Source organism: Eleginops maclovinus, chromosome 6 (genome assembly GCF_036324505.1).
Source record: "Eleginops maclovinus isolate JMC-PN-2008 ecotype Puerto Natales chromosome 6, JC_Emac_rtc_rv5, whole genome shotgun sequence".
In the NCBI taxonomy this organism is placed as follows: domain Eukaryota; kingdom Metazoa; phylum Chordata; class Actinopteri; order Perciformes; family Eleginopidae; genus Eleginops; species Eleginops maclovinus.
In genome coordinates, this window is record NC_086354.1 from 1,666,702 (window position 1) to 1,689,273 (window position 22,572).

The 22,572-nt window shown below is 42.6% G+C and overlaps 1 protein-coding gene across 2 annotated transcripts in view; it reads left to right on the top strand.

Annotated features, from left to right (window-relative positions):
* The first annotated feature begins 480 nt into the window (after positions 1-480).
* Positions 481-22,572, top strand: part of paxip1 (PAX interacting (with transcription-activation domain) protein 1) — a 29,295-nt gene continuing 7,203 nt past the window's right edge. For both annotated transcript variants that reach the window (XM_063886626.1, XM_063886627.1), the window contains exons 1-14: positions 481-665; positions 2,434-2,568; positions 3,298-3,341; positions 3,917-3,980; positions 4,132-4,242; positions 4,419-4,494; positions 5,082-5,606; positions 5,869-5,981; positions 6,094-6,955; positions 7,466-7,560; positions 7,759-7,854; positions 10,431-10,568; positions 10,722-10,843; positions 11,652-11,836. In XM_063886626.1, coding sequence (XP_063742696.1) covers positions 585-665; positions 2,434-2,568; positions 3,298-3,341; positions 3,917-3,980; positions 4,132-4,242; positions 4,419-4,494; positions 5,082-5,606; positions 5,869-5,981; positions 6,094-6,955; positions 7,466-7,560; positions 7,759-7,854; positions 10,431-10,568; positions 10,722-10,843; positions 11,652-11,836 — 2,647 coding nt within the window. In that variant the 5' untranslated portion in view covers positions 481-584. The remainder of the gene's footprint in view (positions 666-2,433; positions 2,569-3,297; positions 3,342-3,916; positions 3,981-4,131; positions 4,243-4,418; positions 4,495-5,081; positions 5,607-5,868; positions 5,982-6,093; positions 6,956-7,465; positions 7,561-7,758; positions 7,855-10,430; positions 10,569-10,721; positions 10,844-11,651; positions 11,837-22,572) is intronic.

The following is a 22,572-nucleotide window of genomic DNA, read 5'->3' on the forward strand; positions in this document are numbered from 1 at the left end:
CGCAAATAGAAATATAAAAATAATTTAAGGCAAGTAATATACATTTGAAAACCGAGTTTTACAGTATGGACAGCATCATCAAAGACCTTTTTGATGGCTTCACGAGCTAAAGTTTTAGAAATTGTCTTTGAACAATTGAAAAAAACCCCATAAAATGTCATTATCATCAAATGAAATTTCCTCAATTCACTGTCTGATTGAGATAATCTAGGTTACATGTTTGGATAAAAACATCAACTTTCATCTGACAGGGTGATTGAATGTCTCTTAAATAAACAATTCGACCCTGTAAATCTGTTTTTGTCCGCACTTTCTATCATATACTTTCTATGCAGACTTAAACCCGGTGATAACATGGATTAGAGAGTAAAACAATTAAAATACTTTTTTGTGCGATTGATAATATATTGCAACCCCCCTACGTATTTCAGAATGTAGTAGTCCAGGGAGCGCTCAGCGATTTGGCGCTAGAGTGTCTCCGGTTTACTGTACGCTCTAACCCAGCTGCCGTAACATAGACACATTTCATTTTTCGCTTTAGAGTGGGTTTTTAATACATATTCTTATGCAATTCATGGACAATCATGTCTGAAGAGGAGAATAAGGTTTCCGACGAACTTTTCAAAGATGTCAAATTCTACGTGGTAGGGGACATTGACGAAAAGGTGAGGCTCTGGACACAAAAACGTTAGCTTCTTGTAGCTAAGTTTGTTAGCCTGCTAAATTGCTAGCAGCATTCAATCCAAATGATGTGCTCCGGGAGAAGCTAACCAGCAAGCTAACTAGCTGACATGCTAAATGAGTGAAATTGCTCTTTGGACATTCACATATAGTACTGGGCGATCCATATAGTATGTCCAGCCATTTATGTGAGATAGTGGTCCTGAAACCGGACTTCACTGAATATTGTGTCAAGAGGCTTAATCACCCAGCACTACACTTTCATGCAGCTCCTTAGCATTAGCAATGAGTTTCGTAGTTGGACAGATGGTTAGCTGCTAGCCTAATGCCTTTAGTTTATCTTTCACAGAAAAGGGTGGCATGTTTTAGTTTGTTTTCTGTGAAGCATGAGTGCTCAGCATGTCTGCTGATCCAGCTCTGATGGAACAACTAGGTGCTCAGGATTAGGCTCGGTGTTATTCTGCATCAACCTGTGACCATCAACATCTTGCTCAATTGTGCGTCCCTTATTGGGCATGTGTCACCGCTATTTCCCTTGTTTTGTTTGGGACCTGTGGCACGGAGCTGCACTTCCTGCCAAATAGTGATTACTTGTCGCACCTCTCCGTCAGTATGTTTTTATACAGAATATGCGATGTATGGGCTTGTGTATTAAATTAAGTAATGTAATTATCTCAAAAAATGACATGCATCATCGTTGGCAAGTGATACAACACCATGTGACATGAAAACACAAGGTTTCAGTAGTTACCATAGCACATTTTTACATAGATCCTTATTTGTTTTTAATTCAGTGACACATTTAAAAAAGAAAAGAAAAGTACAATCATAAAACATAGTAGAGATGGAAATGGGACCCCTGGTGAGATGTCCAAAGCTTTAGATCAGGGGCCCAGACACTAGACAGGAAGTTTTTGCAATATATATTACTAACACTTCTTCAATTAGAGAGAGTTCATGTATTATACAGAAGCATTACATGCTAAAAAGAAAATATCTAACACTACCAATAAGATAGAATAATCACATCTGTTTGACATTTACTGTATTCAGTCTTCATAAAATCCTTTTTCTAGTCTTATGAGTATGCAAGGGGAAATCATTTTGGAAAAGGTCAACTAAATTATCACAAAAGAGAGACATTTCTTTGCTTTATGCTTATTGTTCACAGCAGCATGTTGTGTTTTTATGGAAGAGCTCACTGAACCACAGCTCTGTACTTTGTGTCTGAAGCAGAAGTTCCAAACATCCTGTGGCACCTGCTCAAACCAAGGTCTACCTGTAATCTCGTTTTACAGCTTCTATAATTATTATTCTCCAACACCTGCCTGGTGACTAATTTATTTCAAAAATATTGCTATTAACTGAACTCGGCAATTGCCTCATCTCATATTCTATTTAGTTCATGATCTATATCTTTGGCCACTCTTTAAACTGTTAGTTAGGTCTGTTAGGTTTTAATGAGTTATTATCTTCTGAATATTTGTCTCGATTAACTGTTGGACCAAACATTAAAAAAACGAGTTAAACATCTCCATCCCAGTCTAAGGGGAAGTCTTTTTTTGTCTTGTTTTATTAGTCAATAACCAAAAGATAATAACCCTATATAAGCAGAGAGAAGAAGGAAGTCTCCATGTTTGAGAGTCTGAATACAATGACTTCATCTAACGGTTGCAGCTTTGGTGTTGGTGTCATGTTGAAGCCAGTCTGGGCTGAAGATGAGCTTAACTGAACCATGTGCTGGTGTTTCAGGTGGTGCAGCTGCTGAAGGCGGGGAAGGGGAAGGAGGTGTCCTACAATGCTTTGGCCACTCACATCATTGCAGAGGACGGGGACAACCCCGAGGTGGGCGAGTCCAGAGAGGTGTTTGACCTGCCTGTGGTCAAGGTAAGGCCTTTGCCACAGTGTGTTCATACTAAACAAAGTTTAGCTCAATTTCATTTTTTATAATGTGTACCGTTATAGCACGGTGCAGTGATGACATACTTCTGTACGCTGATCTGAAAGTTAGCATTGCAAGGGCTCCCCTGCCAAAAAACGATGAGACATTTATAATGTGTTTTATAGTATTTTGGAGGCTATATAGGAACTACATCACAGTAAAATTACTTCACGCCACCACTACGAATATATATACAAACATACATATACCAAAGCAAATTCCTCATATGTGTAAACATACTTTGTTAAAAAAAACAATTGGGATTCAAAACTAAAGAATTGGAATCAGAATAATTCTAAGGAGGCTTATGTTCGTGGTCATGGTATTTGGTCTCAATTACACACTTAACACTTCTGAGTCTGAGGGCATTCACCAGCGGTTTATATACTGACACATTTTATGTCGTAAAAACATTACAATCTCTTCAGCTTGTGTTAACTACAGACCTTAAAAACATTGACTTCCAGACGAGGGGTGGTTAAAGGCAAACTCATTCCTGTGTTTTAGGACTCATTCCTGCACTAAACTGTACAAAACAAACACAGCATGTAAAACAGCTTTTTTTGTTTACGTTTGTGTTTTTAATCCTAATCCAACAGTAAGCTTAAACCACTTTAAAATAGTGTAACAAAGAGAAAGTAGTTAATCAACTTGTTTTCATTTATGTTTTCCAGCCATCCTGGGTGATCCTCTCGGTCCGATGTGGAGACCTGTTACCGTATCCTTACACAATCGTGTCCAAAATACCTCCAAGTGGAGTCATTTAAACATTTAAAATAACAGTGGTCATGACTGCAGAAAAACAATGTTTAGAATTCCCGATATATATACCGTAATTTCCGGACTATTGAGCGCACCTGAATATAAGCTGCACCAACTAAATTTTAGAAGAAAAAAACTTTGTAAATAAATAGGCCGCAACTGTCTATAAGCCTCAGGTTTCCAGGTGTTGTAACATGAGATATTTACACAGAAAGATTTTTAACATTTTAATTACCGCTTTTTTCCAAACAATGTCGGAATTGAACAGCCTCAGAATGGCTTCATCACACACTTTCTCAGTCTCTCTTTCGTTGTCTTGCTCTTGCGCTTCCTGCTAGAGCGCCCCCTGGTAGCCGTTAGCCCGTAAAAATATATAGATTAGCCGCATCGTTATTTAAGCCGCAGGGTTCAAAGCATGTGAAAAAAGTAGCGGCTTATAGTCCGGAAATTACGGTATATAAAAAAAGGATTTTTTTTGCCCAAAGAAAGGTCATTTGATTTTGTTGTTTTCTCCCTAACCTTGAGCACCAGTGTTACAGGGTTCTCCCCAGAATCAGGACAGATATTCTTTGGTGTGACAGCTTGTCTTCCTAGGGTAAGTTTGTGTAGGAGTGTGAGTTGTGAGTGTAAGACACTTATTATTATTATTATTATTATTATTTTAGGGAAGACAAGGAATTCACAAACATAAATGTTTTTTATTCTTCAACTGTGGCCTTCTGCTTACTGTGTGTGTGTGTGTGTAGCTTCCAGATGATCTCAATGCGTTCTGGGCTTACATAACCTTTTATGGAGGAGAATGTCAACTTAACTTCAACAAGAAGGTCACCCACTTAGTAGTGAAGGAACCGAAGGGGGTAAGGTCCAGCTCTTTGTACTCTTAACAGTTTCCCATATCCATCGTGCATGTCATAGAAATACTGGTGTTATGATTGGCTCAGGTTCTCTAAGAAAACTGTTTAATGTAAGAAACATGTTTTTGTAGATGCAAGTGCTAATAAAAGATTATCATTGTATATATCTGATCTTCCAGGCCAAGTTTGAGTGTGCCCTGAAACACCCGGGCATCAAGGTCGTCACCCCAGACTGGATCACACATTCTGTTAAAGGTGAGGGTAGTGCTGTGTCTGCTGTATTAATGCATTCATCTAAGATTCCATTATATGACTGTTATCATTTCCCACTGCCCAATATCATGTACTCAGGTTGCTTATTCCGAACCACCAACAGTCCAAACCTTTAATAGGAGCACTTTACTATTACACAACACAAATTGTGTAATTCAAAGATGTTGTGTTTCCAAACACTACACTGACAACAAAAGTCATAATAACAGAACCATGATTCAAGGTTTTAAATGACACAATAGAAATGTAGCTCAATGTACAGTTCTTCCTTGGCTGATTAAGAGTTTCCCTCAAGCACAATATAATCTATTTTCAACATAATGTTGCTAATTGTCACTTTTATCAAATATAATCCAGTCTTTAAATATATTTTATAAATGTATATACTTATGTCTTTATTGAATAAGGACAATGCATGAAATTACGTGAATCTAATAGAGAGAAAAGATGCTTTATGCCAGATCATAGCTACAAGATCTTTTCCACCTGCAGTGCTTTGGCAGCTAAACACTACAACACTTGAAATGAAGAACAACAATTGTGACAACTTTCCTTTTCCTCTTTTACAGAGAAAATCAGGAAGGATGAGATGCTCTATCACCCCAGACTCACGTACATGGAGCCTGAGGAGGAGGACAGTGAAGCCGGCTCATATGACCAGCGTTACCATTCAGATGGAAGCTTCAGCCCCCGGCGGTCCCGGATGTCCAGTGGTGGCTCGTCTGGTGAGGAGTCCAGCCCCCGCCGACGGCCGGGACCCAAAAGACTGAACTCTGTCTCCCCGAGCTCCCCCCGCAAAGCTGACCGTCGCAGCGAGCGTATGTTCGACGACTCCGACGACGACTCCTCCACAGAAAAGGAGGGCCCCAACCTGAACTGGACCCCTGCAGAGGTCGTCACCCCGACGCCCCCTATTTCCAGCGGCACAGCCAGGCGGCGAGTGGGGCCGCCTGGCAACAAAGAACCAGCGGCGTCCACAGGCAGCGGGTTGATCAACCTGTGTGCCACGGTGCCTCCAGTCCCCGGCAGCGCAGCAGCTACTCCTGCTGAGGTTCGCTCTGCTGCTGCCGCCATCACTCACACCATACAGCCAGGTCAGTGTACACCTTATCCACAGGCTCCAGACCTTCTCCTACATACAGCTCTTCATCACCGTGGGCATGAAAAGCCTTGCGGCACCACGAGGCTACATCGACATTCAAGGAGGCCTCACTGAACTCTTAGATTTCTCCACCACCTCCACCTCCTATTCCAGAGTGTTAATGGGACTGTTGCAGGACTTGTTTTATTGAAAATATTACATGTGTCTAACCCAGTATCCTGTAAATGAACGTTTCATCTCTGTCTGATATGTAGGTGTACCAGTTCCAGAGGGCGTCCCTGGGTGGAGCCCAGCTGCTAGAACCCTCCGCAACATAACCAACAACTCTGACATGCAGCCAGCCAATCGACCTGCCAACGTAGCACATGTAAGAAAAAAAATCACTACCTTCGGTAATTGTACAATTAATGAATATAAACAATCAATTTCATTGGGATTTTTCTAAATTGCTAATGCTCCCTCGTCCTCCTCTGTTGCAGATCATACAGAATCTGACTTCCAATCAGACAAAGCCATTGGAGCAGACTAATCAGAGCCATGCTCAAACCCCTAACAGTACTAACCTTCTGTTCAATCAGTCTAAACTGTCCGGCCAGCCCCTCACAGCAGAGCAACAGCAGTTACTGCAACAGTCCCACCAGACAGCCCAGCAACAACAGTTACCACAGCAACCGCAGCATCCCATGATGCACCTCCAGCAGCAGCAGCAGCAGCAGCAGCAGCAGCAGCAGCAGCAGCAGCAGCAGCAGCAGCAGCAGCAGCAGCAGCAGCAGCAAATGATGCAGCTACACCACCAACAGCAGCAACAGCCACAGGTCCCACAGCAAGGGTTTGCACAGTTGCCCCAACAGCAGCAACAATTTTTGCAACAACAGCAGCAGCAAATGCACCAACAGCAGATGTTTACACAGCAGCAGCAACAACAACAACAACAACAACAACAACAACAGCAACATGCGTTCTCCCAGCAGCAGCTCCGGCCCCAGCAGCTCCTCCGGCCTGGGTTGCAACAGCTGCAGCAGCAACAGGCGCTGCAGCAGCAGCTGCAACAGTTCCAACAGCAGCAGCGCATGCAGATGTTACAGCAGCAGCAGCAGCAGCAGCAGCAGCAGCAGCAGCAGCAGCAGCAGCAGCAGCAGCAGAATCATCAGCAGAATCATCAACAGCTACAGCACCTGCAGCAGCAGCATTTCTTGCAGCAGCAGCAGCAACACATGCAGCAGATGCAGCAGCAGCAGCACCTACAGAACCAGCAGCAGCTGCAGCAGACTGCCCTGCAGCCACAGCTCCAGCAGCCTCCACACATCCCACAGCTGTTCGGACACGAGCCTGGTCAAGAGAGTGAGTACACTCAGAGAATGATACTAACAACAGGCTGAAGTTAATTGTGAAGTCTAATTTTTATGCGGTTGTTGGGTATTGGACCCCTTTAAACTGGGGTTGTGGTTAATCAACCATGGCCGGGCTCTGGTTAGAGAGCACAGTCATCACATTATATATACATTCTCTATGTATTGCTGCAATAAGCTCATATGTATGAAACACATGTCAAACACATCAATACTCAATAAATAAAAAAAAACCGTACCTTTTAATTAAAAAATATGAGGTTTGGCGTATGAAATAGTTTTCTATATATTCAGATGATAAATACGTGTGTAAAGTTTGTGAGGGCAGGAGAAAAAGTTTGGTGATCACCATTTCCTCTCTGTTCCTATTTAAGTGCAACCATAATGCTTATGTGGCCCGCGATTAAATTGAGTTTGATCCCCCCTGCTCTAAATGGTCCGGTCCTGGCTTTCTTGGACCTGCAGATTCACTTGTGTACTTTCTTTCTATTCCAACTCTCAGTTCCACAGGATGGCTTCCTGCTCGGCTGTGTGTTTGCGATTGCTGACTACCCGGAACAGATGGCTGACAAACAACTCCTTGCTACATGGAAGAGAGTAAGACATCAATTCGGTCACACTAAATGTTCTCCACTGAGAGCGACTGGGGAACCCAGCAGCATCTTGTGTTTTGAGTGATTTTGATGAAGCTTACAACTCAGCAGGACTTGTGTCCAATATGTGTTTAAAATAGTGCCAAAAAGCTAAGAAATCTCTGCTGTTGATTATTTAATGTTTGCCAAACCCTTTCCTCAGGTTATACAGGCATGTGGGGGTGCTGTAGACCCCACTCTGACCAGCCGCTGCACACACCTGCTGTGTGAGAGTCAAGTCAGCAGCATGTATGTTCAGGTAAGAGTGTTGTCAATTACAGAACTCAAAAGCACAAAGCACTGTAACACTGCCAGGACTTTGTTTTGGGTTTAGGTGCATAACAGTCAGAGAAAACAGTCAGAGAAAAGAATGGGGCCATATACACTGCCCGGCCAAAAAAAAGGTCACCAGCTGCATTTAACTAAGCAAATAGGTAAGACCCTCCCATTGGATAATTACTGCATGGGTGATTATGTTTCAGCTGGCAACAAGTTATTGTACCCTAACTGATGCAGTGAGTAGCTTCTCATTTGTTAAACAGTCCTGTCCAAAGACGTATCCTGTGGTTGCAGAAAAGATGTTAATCTGTTTCAGAAGGGTCGAATTATTGGCACGCATCAAGCAGAGAAAACATCTAAGAGATTGCTGAAACTACTAAAATCGGTTTAAGAACTGTCCAACGCATTATTAAAAACTGGAAGGACAGTGGGGAAACATCATCTTCCAGGAAGGAATGTGGTCGGGAAAAACTCTTCAGTGATCGTGATCGGCGATCACTATAATAAAATCACGGCTATGTTTAAGAGTGAAAGTAAGAGTATTTCCACACGCACAATGCGAAGGGAACTCAAGGGATTGGGACTAAACAGCTGTGTAGCCGTAAGAAAAGCACTGCTCAGTGAGGCTAATCGGAAAAAATGGCTTCAATCTGCTAAGGAGCGTAAAGATTGGACTCTGGAGCAATGGAAGAAGGTCATGTGGTCTGATGAGTCCAGATTTACCCTGTTCCAGACTGATGGGCGCATCAGGGTAAGAAGAGAGACGGCTGAAGAGATGCACCCATCATGCCTAGTGCCTACTGTACAAGCCTGTGGGGGCAGTGCTATGATCTGGGGTTGCTGCAGTTGTTCTGGTCTAGGTTCAGCAACGTTATGTGCCCAAAGAATGAAGTCAGCTGACTACCTGAATATACTGAATGACCAGGGGCCTCATTTATAAAGATTTGCGTAGGATTCACGTGGGAAGGTGGCATACATAGGGCAAAGCAAGTAAATACGCACAAAAATATTCCGATTTATAAAACACTGTGCACGCGTCCTACGTCGGCTTCCTTTTATAAATCACAATCAACTCGAAATGCGGCACAGCTTTTGCAGAATTCAAGTAACGCCGATATTAACCTATTAATAGTCAAAGAAACGCCCCGTATGAATATTCATGTAGACTGACTGCCTGATGACGATTGCAGGAAATGCCGACAGAACAGCTAAAAAAAACCCATTTCACCCCAAGTAAGATGTTGGTTCTTGTTGAGAGGTCATATTGTTTGGTGGATGCAATTTGAAGATAACAAAGAGCTGCAGCATGTGGAGCACTCTGTGAACGCTGCTGCCTCAGAAAGTCGGATCGTCAACAAAATACATAAATATGCAGTCCGAAAAAGTGAATAACAATATACACACAGCCTGTGTGTGTGCCACGGGCCGCGGACAGTGTATGTTAATTATATTTTAAAACACAAAAGAGCCATACAACACAGTTAAAAGAATGTGAATGGTATGATTAATGTGGAATTTGCAAAAAGGTGGCTAATGATCAGCCAGATTTTAGCTTTCGACTGTTTTTGAAACGCATAGAAACTTCACACGTTGAGGTGAGGTATTTACTGACGTAAAACAAAACATTAGATTGTTAACATGACTCTGAGGCGAGGAACCGGCAGTGGTTAAATGCTGGCTAATTTCCAGGTTTTAGGACTAATTTCTGCACCTCTCTTTAACCCATTTAGGCCGAAAATGCCTGCTAAAAAAGGCCTTTTTATGCCTAAGTACTTTTCTGTAAACCCCCTCTCAAAACCTGAGGGTTTTCCGAAAAATATTCAAATTTGTCAACGCCTACTAAAACCTTAATTTCTCAGGCTCTATAGCAGATAAAAACACAAGATAAAAAAACATTTGAGAGCTTACTTTGGCTTTCAATTTGACTGACTTGCTTGGCCATAATCTTCAACTGCATTTTTTATTTTAAATCAATAAACATCAAAAACATCTGGGATATCATTTAAATCTTGTCCTGTGTCATCCTCCATATTTTCATTAAAATCCGAATCAATTACTTCGTCAATATCACTTCCTTCACTTGAGTGACGGATCCCTAGCACAGTGTTTACATTTTTTGACCAAAACATACTCCACGTGTAGGCTTATTTCGACTAATCACAGCGCATTTTATACATCACATGAGTTAAAAAAAAATCCCTATGCATCTCTGTCACTCACCCCAAGAGTATTTCAGCAAATCACAGTGCGTATAATTGGCCACGTGCCTCGAAAAAGACGACACCGCTCAAAATGACACAGACGCTTTTGCCGGCCTTAATGGGAACTACGCATAGATGCGTGATCCGGTCTTAAAGGTAAACACGCACAGATGCGTGATCCAGTCTGAATGGGTCAAGAGTCAGTAAGGAGAGGGTCCTGGGCCTTTGTGAATGGCTTTTGGTCCTGATGAAACTCGGCCTACTGCCAGAAGTGAGTGGCCTTGATTGATTATGTAATCCCAAAACATGCCATCTTTGTCCCTGTCGTTGATGATCATGCTGTTTTTTGTGGCAGGCTCTCAGAGAAGGGAAGCGCTGTGTCACTGCCCACTGGCTCAACACTGTCCTGAAGAGGAAGAGAATGGTTCCTCCTCATCGAACGTTACATCTGCCGTTCGCCTTCCCCCCTGGGGCCAAACCCTGCTCTCAGCACGTAGGTCTAGCAAGAAAGTGCCTCTTTTCTGTTTGGCATTGTAGGCAATCGATATCACTCATTTATTATTTCACTTTGTGCTAATTTCTACCATTTTCAGTGTCTTTTGTGTTACTTCTGTATGTTTCTGACGTTGCCTGTGCTCTCCGTCAGATCATCTCAGTGACGGGTTTTGTGGATGCTGACAGGGACGACCTGAAGCTGATGGCCTACCTGGCTGGTGCCAGATACACAGGATATCTGTGTCGCAGTAACACCGTCCTCATCTGCAAAGAGTAAGGGGGGGTGCTGCACGTCTCAATTGTAGCTGTGATCATACGCTTTCAGTCTCTGGGTACCCGTTCATACGTAGTTCCTATCAATACCTCAAGAGAAATATCCCTGCTGCGCTAGAGTTCAGTCATGGCTGGTTGACCATTTATGCGTGTCATCCCCCAGAATATTTACACATCACTTGTTGCTAGCTGTGTTAGGACATTGGTTCCCAACCAGGGCTATGGGGACCCCAAGGGGTACTTGAGGGGATTGCATAGAAAGATTAGGGATTGCAATATATTATACTAAATGCTCCTATCTTAACAAAGTATGTTGAAACTGCTAGAAGTGAGTCTAGATATCATTATTTTCTCAGACAATAAGTGTAAATGTCAAGTTTAGATGCGTTCGTATTAAGGGTGAGTTATACCAGTGACTTCGATCTAAGGAGCAGATAGGTTAAATACCATTACAAAGGGTTTAAAACAAGAAAACATGTAGTCGAATCAACAAAGAGGAGTGGGGGGGGTTCTTATAGAATAGATAAAGTTAGGAGACTGGGCTCACATATTCCATCCATAAGGAACATCAAGCTTTATTCAAGCTGTCCTTTCTTAACTTTGTAAAGACACAAACAAGTAGCCGGGTAGAAATGTCCCCACTACCGCTGAGTTAGATTTTGACTTGTTGACCATTTATGCGTCAGCCCCAAGAACATTTATTTAGTGTGGCACTCTCACATTAATAAGTGATAAAGGACAGCTTCATGTGTTGTTTACCACTTATTAGCAGTGTGAGTCATGTGTTCATCTTGCTGATCCTTCTCAGACCCAGTGGGCTGAAATATGAGAAGGCCAAGGAGTGGAAGATCCCGTGTGTGAACGCACAGTGGCTTTGTGACATCCTGCTTGGCAACTTTGAATCTCTGAGGCAGGTCCAGCACAGCAGATACTGCATGTACACACACCCCGAGCCCCTGGTGCCCAACACACAGCTGGTCCAGAACCTGCTGGGTGAGTAAATGGACACACACACACACACACACACACACACACACACACACACACACACACACACACACACACACACACACACACACACACACACACACAAGTTATGCCTTGATATTAAGCGTTATTTTAATGGAGAAGTTGGCAAATGGTAAAAGAAGTAGTAAATAAGAAAAAGAAAGGTAAAAGAAGTGGGAGCACATATTTATTTCCAAAATAAACCTTTATACAAATGTAGTGCATCATTTTAGGCGTGGGCACCTATGTGGGGCCGTGACCAGCACGGCGCAGGCCCTCAGCGAAACAAAGACCAGGGTTGCGGTCGAATTGTCCCTTTAGTTTAGGAAGGTTCCTAACGGAGTGAAATGACCCGGATGTACCTCAGTGGCAGCCATGATTCTCTAGATGATAGGAAAGGAGCTCTGAAACTTCCTTTATAACCTCCTTCAGCTTAGGACACACTGGACCTTCCTTTAGAAAGGAAAGGAGAAAATGCTGTCCCACAATGCCTAGCGGCAGCATCTTTTGCCATGACACAACATTCGGCCGTTCACGCGAAAAAAACTATTGTGACGGAGAAATGTGTTTCATGAAACTACGGTGCTTTATAAAGCAATTTAAAACGTATGCCATAATGTCTTTAGTTTTGAACGTTCAGCACTATATTAATCAAAACGCAAAATATGAACGTTACTTTCTCTCAGGAAATGGGGAGGGATTTGGATAGCCAGCTACTGGGATTGGTTGGGTTTCTGGCTGGAATCCGGTAAGTGGGGTGCTACACCTGTATATTGCTATTGATGGACAGTTATCCTACACACTCAGTCTAAGTTGTGTCAAGCATTTTTGTGTGATTTTTTGGAAAATTATTCAAATACCATTCACATTATTTGGTTTGTTATAAAATTGACCCATTTTTGCCAAATAAAAAAGCAGCTAGCTAGTCACTGAGAATTTAGAAATCCACCCAAAATAAATGTTTGTATTTATTAATGTGAGCTTTTTGGTTTGGTTTGCTTGGGTTTGTATTATGATTTCAACATAGGTTTTTCCTTAAAAATAAAAACTCCCTCACCTTTTGCACAGTATCTCACAAAAGTGAGTACACCCCTCACATTTTTGTAAATATGTTATTATATCTTTTCATGGGACAACACTGAAGATATGACACTCTGATACAACGTAAAGTAGTCAGTGTACAGCCTTTATAACAGTGTAAGTTTGCTGTGCCCTCAAAATATCTCAACACACAGCCATTAATGTCTAAACCGCTGGCAACAAAAGTGAGTACACCCCTAAGTGAAAATGGCCAAATTGTGCCCAAAGTGTCAATATTTTGTGTGGCCACCGTTATTTTCCAGAACTGCCTTAACTCTCTTGGGCATAGAGTTCACTAGAGCTCCACAGGTTGCCACTGGAATCCTCTTCCATGACGACATCACGGAGCTGGTGGATGTTAGAGACCTTGCGCTCCTCTACCTTCCGTTTGAGGATGCCCCACAGATGCTCAATAGGGTTTAGGTCTGGAGACATGCTTGGCCAGTCCATCACCTTTACCCTCAGTCTCTTTAGCAAGGCAGTGGTCATCTTGGAGGTGTGTTTGGGGTCATTATCATGTTGGAATACTGCCCTGTGGCTCAGTTTCCGAAGGGAGGGGATCATGATCTGCTTCAGTATGTCACAGTACATGTTGGCATTCATGGTTCCCTCAATGAACTGTAGCTCCCCACAGCCGGCAGCACTCATGCACAGGGCTCGAAATTAACTTTTTTCCTTGGTGTCGCACAACTGTCCCAAATTCTAATTTGTATTGTCCCGGATATAACCAGCAGTGTCCCAAATTTAAATTTGTATCGTCGCCTCCCCAATTATGCGGAATACATATAATTTGATACTTTTTTGTCATTTAATCCTCACACGAATCGCTTCAGCAATCACTACAAACATCCTTCGCTGCCGGTACTCGCTATGAACGGACAAGCAAGAAATAGAGAGACATCACGGCGGCTATAACCCATCACATTGCGAAGGACATGGTACCCATCCAAACTGTGGAGAAAGTGGGTTTCAAAAAGTTACTTCAAACTCTGGACCCAAGGTACAAGATCCCGAGCCGCAAGTACTTCAGCCAGAAATGCCTGCCTCAACTTTACTTGGAATGTCGGGAGAGAGTTTACGGCGGAGTAAGCCAAGTCGATTTATGATGTTAAAATACATATTTTGCCTCAACTAATGCCATTTAACTAAGAAGGGCTATTCAAATGTGATTCAGATTTTTTTCCCCTCATATATCGTGATATAATATCGATATCGTCTGGACAAAAAATATCGTGATATGAATTTTACCTCATATCGCCCACCCCTACACCATGGACTCTGGTCCACCAAATACGTTTAAAATACTTATTATTTTAAACATATGAATATTAGTCTGATCTGTTGCCTCTCCTAGAGTAGAAGGGAAGAGAGTTGTTTTAAGACATGTTTCTATTGTTTCTCAATATCCAGACTAATTTATCATTGTCATGTCAACATTGAAGAATTCTGATTTATATTTTTCAATTCAATATGATGGCTGTATGGTCTCTGTGTTTTATGATCGGAACCCTCTATCTGGCAATACAAGTGGTATGAATGATAATCAAAAACCAGAAGTTCCATAATACAGTTTAATAAATGTATCTGTTTTCAGTTGTAATTACAAGTTATCCTCACAAGTCAGTAGTACTATAGGAATATAAATTATTCTTCTATCATCATTCATGAATCTCAATCATCTTGGTCTCACTCATTCAACCACCCCACCAAATCTCCCCCTTCACATTTACTCTGTGTCGTTAAACATGGGTCGTCGGGTTCTCTGGCCACTTTGCCGCCACTCCTCAACTGCCTGCTCTGCATTATGGTCCTCAACCTCAGGGCCATGCAGAGATATACGGAGGAGGGAGTTTAGCATTTTGTTAGAGAGTGATCCTCTCCAGTCAGACTTGATCCTTTTCATGCAGGAGAATCCTCTCTCACAGCATGATGTTGACTTCGGGAACACAAGCAGTATCTCTACGATCATCTGTAGGCCTCCCTATGGCACCTTGCAAAAGTCTCTGCCATAACACCTGAGACTGAAGATGCCTGAAGTGTCGCTGCACTAATACCTTTAGGTCAAGCCACTCCTGTTTCGCTTCTTGAATTGAGCAGCTTTAAAGACACCATCATCAAGGCTGCCAAACCATGTGGTGACGTAGTCACAGAAGCCATTGATAAGTTTTTCTTTCACTTTGTGGAGGTTGTCATCATCCACCAGTTTCCGGTTGAGCTGTACACCAGAGTACATGTTTCCAGGAAAGGGCCCCATCCCTCTGAAAGAGAAGGCTTAGGTCTTTCAGCTCACTGAGAATGTCAAGAAGATGAACAAAAATGACTGTTTTTCATTGCTTAAGTCCTTATACAGTGTGGCTGGCCCGCCCCTTCATGAGGTCACTTGCTTCTCTATCATGCATGTCACTTGCGTGGCTCTCCAAATGGAAAAGGATGGCTTGGTAGTTCCTGATAAGAGCTGACAAACCATGGAGTGTGCGCGGAAGCCACCGTGTACCATCTATAGTCCCTGGTTTGACCAGATGTATGTTGAAGGCTTCTGCCACAGTCTTGAGCTCACGGCTAGTTTTGGCTGATGTATGGTAGTGTTTGTAGATTCCGTTGATAATTTGCTTCAGTGCTGTGAGAGCTGGAAAAGATTGCATGCTGTCTAATGCGGTCAGCTCAAGACGATGAGCCACACACCAGATGGTCTCCAGCGATCCAAACATCTCTTTCAGCCAGGCAGAAACTCAAATTTCTATGCCCGATCATCACAGAGGCCCCATCACATCCGAACCCAACCAACTTTGCCTTTAGGTCATCTTCTGAAAACCCAGCTTGGTGAAGTCCAGACGTTATGGCGTCTAGGATGCCCTGGCTGTTAGCATGCTCCAATGTCACCATAGTCAACATGACGTTGACAGGTAGACCATTTTCAATATAGGTGACATAAATTATCTCCTGGTCCTGCACTGATCAATCAACAGAAGAGTCAGACATTATAGAAAAAAATCTTGCAGCCTTTATCTTCTCTTCCAAAGACTTGTCCATGGTTTTAGCTTGTTGTCTATGAATGTCTGACAAGCGTGGTCATTTTTGTATGTTATACCCAAGTTAAGGCCATTCTTGAAATGCAGATTCACTAATTTGGGAAATTTTGTGAATGGTTCCTCCTCCTTTGCAACATAGTGTGCTATGTTAAATAGCTTGATTCATTTCTCTTTAACACCCTGAACCATTCTTAGAAGACAGCTTGGCAGAGGTGCATTCTCAGGATTCTCCCGTACTCTGAGAGCCTTCTCACAATCATTGTGAGAAGATGTAAGGACGTGCATTTTTAGTGTTCTCACACGTACATTGTTGCCACTTACACCGATGAACAAAGAACTGTCTTTGGCCTTTGCTGGGAAGGATCTGCATGTTGAGCAGTACATCATTTTGGCAGCTGGATCAAACTCGGCAAAGAGGTATTGTTGCCTCCATTTAGGAAGCCACTTCCTCTTCGCCTCATATCCTCCTCTGTCCTTGGGCACTTGCAGCTCCTGAATTTAGTAAAGACAAATCATGTGTTCATGTTATAATAATATAATATAACATTACATAACATAGTAGGGTACAATGTTGTATAAAACTTTGTCTTAAAGCCCCGATGATGTCTTTGAGCCAGACCCCTGTTTTGTTTTAATATAAATGTAGAAGACAAAAAAATTATCAATTGTAGAAGAAATGTTATTACAAAAGTGATGAAATGCAACATTTGTATGAGCATTATAATCTTAGTCATTTTGATATTTTTCTCCAGCATTATTTTAGCCTTTGGTTTCAACAGATATACACAGATTTTTGTCGGCCTGTTGGGGGAGCCCTGATCCCAAAAAATGCAGACATGCACAATGGTCAGGTCAGTTCATTCTTGTTAAAGACACGTTTGATCAAACTGCCTGTTCGCGAACGTGTCATCACTAATGCACATTGTGGCCTTGCTTTGGCGGGCAAAATCTACTGGGTGATTAGCTAGGTGATTTTGTCCAGCAGTGGCTCAGTAAGTAGGGGCTTGGACTGGGAATCGTAGGGTTGCCGGTTCAAGTCCCCGAACAGACTTGAAATATGGAAAGTGGACTGCTACTTGGAGAGGTCCCAGTTCACCTCCTAGGCCCTGCTGTGGTGCCCTTGAGCAAGGCACCGGACACCTCCAATCCCCCCTCCCCATTGCTCCCCGGGCGCTGCACGATAGCTGCCCACTGCTCCTAGTACTAGGATGGATTAAATGCAGAGGACTAATTTCACTGTGTGTGCTCTGCTATGTGCATGCATGTGACTAATAAAGAGGGTTTCATCCTCCCATTCTATCGATTCTATCTATCTAGGCACAAAAACAACTGGAACATTACTCTCTCTTAACATGACACATTATTCTCTTACCAGAGTTGATTGACAAACTAAAATTACCTTGCGACCCCTTTCTAATCGTCACCCAATCTGACTGACGTTGTTGACCAAAAAAAACCCTCATGGCTCATGGACTAAAAAAAGAATGGTTAGCTAAATGCCTTACGTTTTTACAGCTAAAGATTCTAGCCTAGTCACTGACTGGCTGACAAACAAATTACAAAAATGATAGGCTACACCTTTTATTCTGATCAACTGTATTTCACATCCTTTTCACAAACTTCAAAAGAACATGAGACCGCATTTTAGGACGTTTGCATGCATTGTAAGGCACACTTCAGTTGCTAGCGTTAGCTATTGCTGACATTGACACTTAAAACAACTCACTTACCACAGTGGAAGACGATGAATCATGACCAGGACTGGGGATGTCTTCGTTATGGGAGTCGGTGGTATTGGTGCTTGCATCAGGGGGCTGTTTATTCAACCACCTCAGCATTTCTTTCTTCTTCTTTTTTTGTCTGTCGTTGATGATGGTCTATCCTCTGGCTCTATGAACGTTGCATTAGCGCGAGTCTAGCAGCAGTCAGCGGCAGAGTGGATGACGTGGAATGCATTCTATGATTTGACAGCCCTATCGTGAGGTGCCGCAAGAACGTAAACCTTCTATAGTTTCGACATTCACACGTTTTTATTAAAACCGAAAAACATACTCATATTTAATGACTTTACATCCATTATGAAGTCTACTTTGAATTTCTTTTTCACTGTCCCGAAATAGTCCCAGACAAAATATATTTGTGTCCCAATAGGATTTCTTTTGGTCCCTGGGACATCGGGACATCATTAACTGCACACTTGTCTTTGTACTCCTCACCTGGTTGCTGACACACCCTTGACACCATCTGAACCAAATAAGTTTATCTTGGTCTCATCAGACCACAGGACATGGTTCCAGTAATCCATATCCGTAGTCTGCTTGTCTTCAGTAAACTGTTTGCGGGCTTTCTTGTGCATCAGCCATGGAGACCAATTTGATACAGTGTGCGGCGTATGGTCTGAGCACTGACAGACTGAACCCCCACCCCTTTAACCTCTGCAGCAATGCTAGCAGCAGTCATACGTCTATTTTCAAGAGACAACCTCTGGATATGACGCTGAGCACGAGCACTCAACTTCTTTGGTCGACCATGGCTAGGCCTGTTCTGAGTGGAACCTGTCCTGCTGTATGGTCTTGGCCACCGTGCTGCAGCTCAGTTTCAGGGTGTTGGCAGTCTTCTTATAGCCTAGGCCAGGGGTGCCCAACCAGTCGATCGCGGTCCACCAGTCGATCGCGGGCTGAGTTCCAGTCGATCGCGAGAAAATGTTGTGTGTAGGCTATCCTCCTACTGTTGTGTAAAATAGGCCTACATTAAAACTTCCAACTTAAAACATCTTAAATAGGCACAATGAACTGCTGATCGCGTCAGGCAGCGTGTAGATTTGTACAACTATAGTAAGGTAGATCAGGCATAATCAAAGAAAAAATCTCACGCACTTCTTTCTATCTGCGTGCGCATGGTATGGTTGCTAGGTTCTAACTAAGGACTCGGAAGGGCGCGAGAAGCTTGACTAGAGCCAGTGGATACTACCATGGCAGCAGAAGCTAAAAAATCTAAAACTCATCATTTTCATTCAGAGTGGGAGGAGGATTATTTTTTCGTGTATTCGAATGCCAAGTCCATCTGTGTTATCTGCAATGCAAATGTGGCAAAGAAAGGGAATTTGGAGCGGCATTTCAAGACGGTCCACAAGAGCTATGATACAAACTTCCCAGCTAAATCTCCACTGCGCGCCCGAAAAGTCAAGGAATTGAAAAGTCAGCTAGCAGCACAACAGTACATTTTACCAGGCCCAATAACACGAGTAAGGCTGCAACCATAGCTTCTTATCGTGTCTGTCGTGTTCTTGCAAAAAGAAAGAAATCTTTCAACGATGGTGAGATTGAGAAAGAAGCGTTCATGGAAGCCGCAGATGCGCTTTTTGACGATCTTAAAAATGGAAAGGAGATTGTGTCTGCTATTCAGGATGTGCAGCTATCAAGAAATTCTGTGACACGGCGATGCGAGGGAATGGCGGAGGATGTTGAACAGCAATTGAGGAATGATATTGACACATGTGAGTGTTTTTCTCTGCAATTCGATGAATCCACTGATGCTGTGGATGTGGCTCAGCTATGTGTGTTCATTAGAATGGTTTACAACAATATGAGTGTAAAAGAAGAGCTGCTGACCATTTTGCCTTTGAAAGGGCACACAAGAGGCACAGATATTTTTCAGGTTCACAGAACTTAAGCGTCAGGGCAAAGACTGTGCGGAGCTTGAGAGTGCACGTTATGATGATCAAGTGCAAAGCATCTTGTCAGAATTTGACAGGCGCTTTACTGACTTTGCATCCATTGAGCCTGTTGTCAGTTTTCTCAGTTTTCCATTTGGGGAAAATATAGATGTGGATTGTATAACATCCAAAGTGGCATCACTCTTCAACCTGGATAGTGGTGCTATTGAGAATGAGATCCTCACACTAAATAATGACATTGAGCTCAAATCAAGAGCTACACCTGACTCAAATGTCCAATTCTGGAATCTAATGCAGAAAGAGAAGTACCCCAACTTCAGACAAACTGCAAAGAATTTGACTGCACTTTTTGGATCAACATATTTGTGTGAGTCTGTGTTTTCACATATGAAAATCATTAAGTCAAAATACAGATCCACCATGACTGATGACCACCTTGTGGCCTGCTTACGGCTGGCACTCAGCTCCTACTGTCCGGACTATGAGAGACTAGCTTCCTCCTCTCAGTGCCAGAAGTCCCACTAAGGTAGAGAACCACTTTTCCAGCTTGAATTAGGCATTGTATTAATTAGGTTGTATGTTGTTGTGTTGTTACGGGCCAGTCCTAGGCCTACTTGTGCTTATTCTTTGCACAGCGTACATTTACTTCAATAAATGTATTATTATTGTTAAAACTGGATCTTTGTGTCAGAAAATGGTATTATATACAGTGGGGCAAAAAAGTATTTAGTCAGCCACCAATTGTGCAAGTTCTCCCATTTAAAAAGATGAGAGAGGCCTGTCATTTTTATCATAGGTATACCTCAACTATGAGAGACAAAATGAGAAAAACAAATCCAGAAAATCACATTGTAGGATTTTTAATGAATTTATTTCAAATTATTGTGGAAAATAAGTATTTGGTCAATAACAAAAGTTCATCTCAATACTTTGTTATATACCCTTTGTTGGCAATGACAGAGGTGAAACGTTTTCTGTAAGTCTTCACACACTGTTGCTGGTATTTTGGCCCATTCCTCCATGCAGATCTCCTCTAAAGCAGTGATGTTTTGGGGCTGTCGCTGGGCAACACGGACTTTCAACTCCCTCCAAAGATTTTCTATGGGGTTGAGATCTGGAGACTGGCTAGGCCACTCCAGGACCTTGAAATGCTTCTTACGAAGCCACTCCTTCGTTGCCCTGGCGGTGTGTTTGGGATCATTGTCATGCTGAAAGACCCAGCCACGCTTCATCTTCAGTGCCCTTGCTGATGGAAGGAGGTTTTCACTCAAAATCTCACGATACATGGCCCCATTCATTCTTTCCTTTACACGGATCAGTCGTCCTGGTCCCTTTGCAGAAAAACAGCCCCAAAGCATGATGTTTCCACCCCCATGCTTCACAGTAGGTATGGTGTTCTTTGGATGCAACTCTGCATTCTTTCTCCTCCAAACACGACGAGTTGAGTTTTTACCAAAAAGTTATATTTTGGTTTCATTTGACCATATGACATTCTCCCAATCCTCTTCTGGATCATCCAAATGCCCTCTAGCAAACTTCAGACGGGCCTGGACATGTACTGGCTTAAGCAGGGGGACACGTCTGGAACTGCAGGATTTAAGTCCCTGGCGGCGTAGTGTGTTACTGATGGTAGCCTCTGTTACTTTGGTCCCAGCTCTCTGCAGGTCATTCACTAGGTCCCTCCGTGTGGTTCTGGGATTTTTGCTCACCGTTCTTGTGATCATTTTGACCCCACGGGGGGAGATCTTGCGTGGAGCCCAGATCGAGGGATATTAGCAGTGGTCTTGTATGTCTTCCATTTTCTAATAATTGCTCCCACAGTTGATTTCTTCACACCAAGCTGCTTACCTATTGCAGATTCAGTTTTCCCAGCCTGGTGCAGGTCTACAATTTTGTCTCTGGTCTCCTTTGACAGCTCTTTGGTCTTGGCCATAGTGGAGTTTGGAGTATGACTGTTTGAGGTTGTGGACAGGTGTCTTTTATACTGATAACGAGTTCAAAAAGGTGCCATTAATACAGGTAACGAGTGGAGGACAGAGGAGCCTCTTAAAGAAGAAGTTACAGGTCTGTGAGAGCCAGAAATCTTGCTTGTTTGTAGGTGACCAAATACTTATTTTACCGAGGAATTTACCAATTAATTCATTAAAAATCCTACAATGTGATTTCCTGGATTTTTTTTCTCATTCTGTCTCTCATAGTTGAAGTGTACCTATGATAAAAATTACAGGCCTCTCTCATCTTTTTAAATGGGAGAACTTGCACAATTGGTGGCTGACTAAATACTTTTTTGCCCCACTGTAGGTGCACAATTAATTGTGGCTACGCTATGGCTTTCGATGTGGCTTGGTAGATCTCAACACACTATCAACTTTAAAAGTAGAACTTGGTTCAAAAAAGGTTGGGCACCCCTGGCCTAGGCCATCTTTATGTAAAGCAACAGTTATTTTTTTCAGATCCTCAGAGAGTTCTTTGCCATGATGTGCCATGTTGAACTTCCAGTGACCAGTATGAGAGAGTGTGAGGGCCATAACACCAAATGTAACATACCTGCTCCCCATTCCCACCTGAGAACTTGTAACACTAACGAGTGATTTGACACCGGGGAGGGAAAATGGCTAATTGGGCACAATTTGGCCATTTTCACTTAGGGGTGTGCTCAATTTTGTTGCCAGCGGTTTAGACATTAATGGCTGTGTGTTGAGTTATTTTGAGGGCACAGCAAACTTACACTGTTATAAAGGCTGTACACTGACTACTTTACGTTGTATCAGAGTGTCATATCTTCAGTGTTGTCCCATGAAAAGATATAATAACATATTTACAAAAATGTGAGGGGTGTACTCACTTTTGTGAGATACTGAATGCCTCAACGTATTTATGAGCACACAGCAGGGGCGGAATCATTTTGAATCAAGAGACACTATTGACCCCTTAAA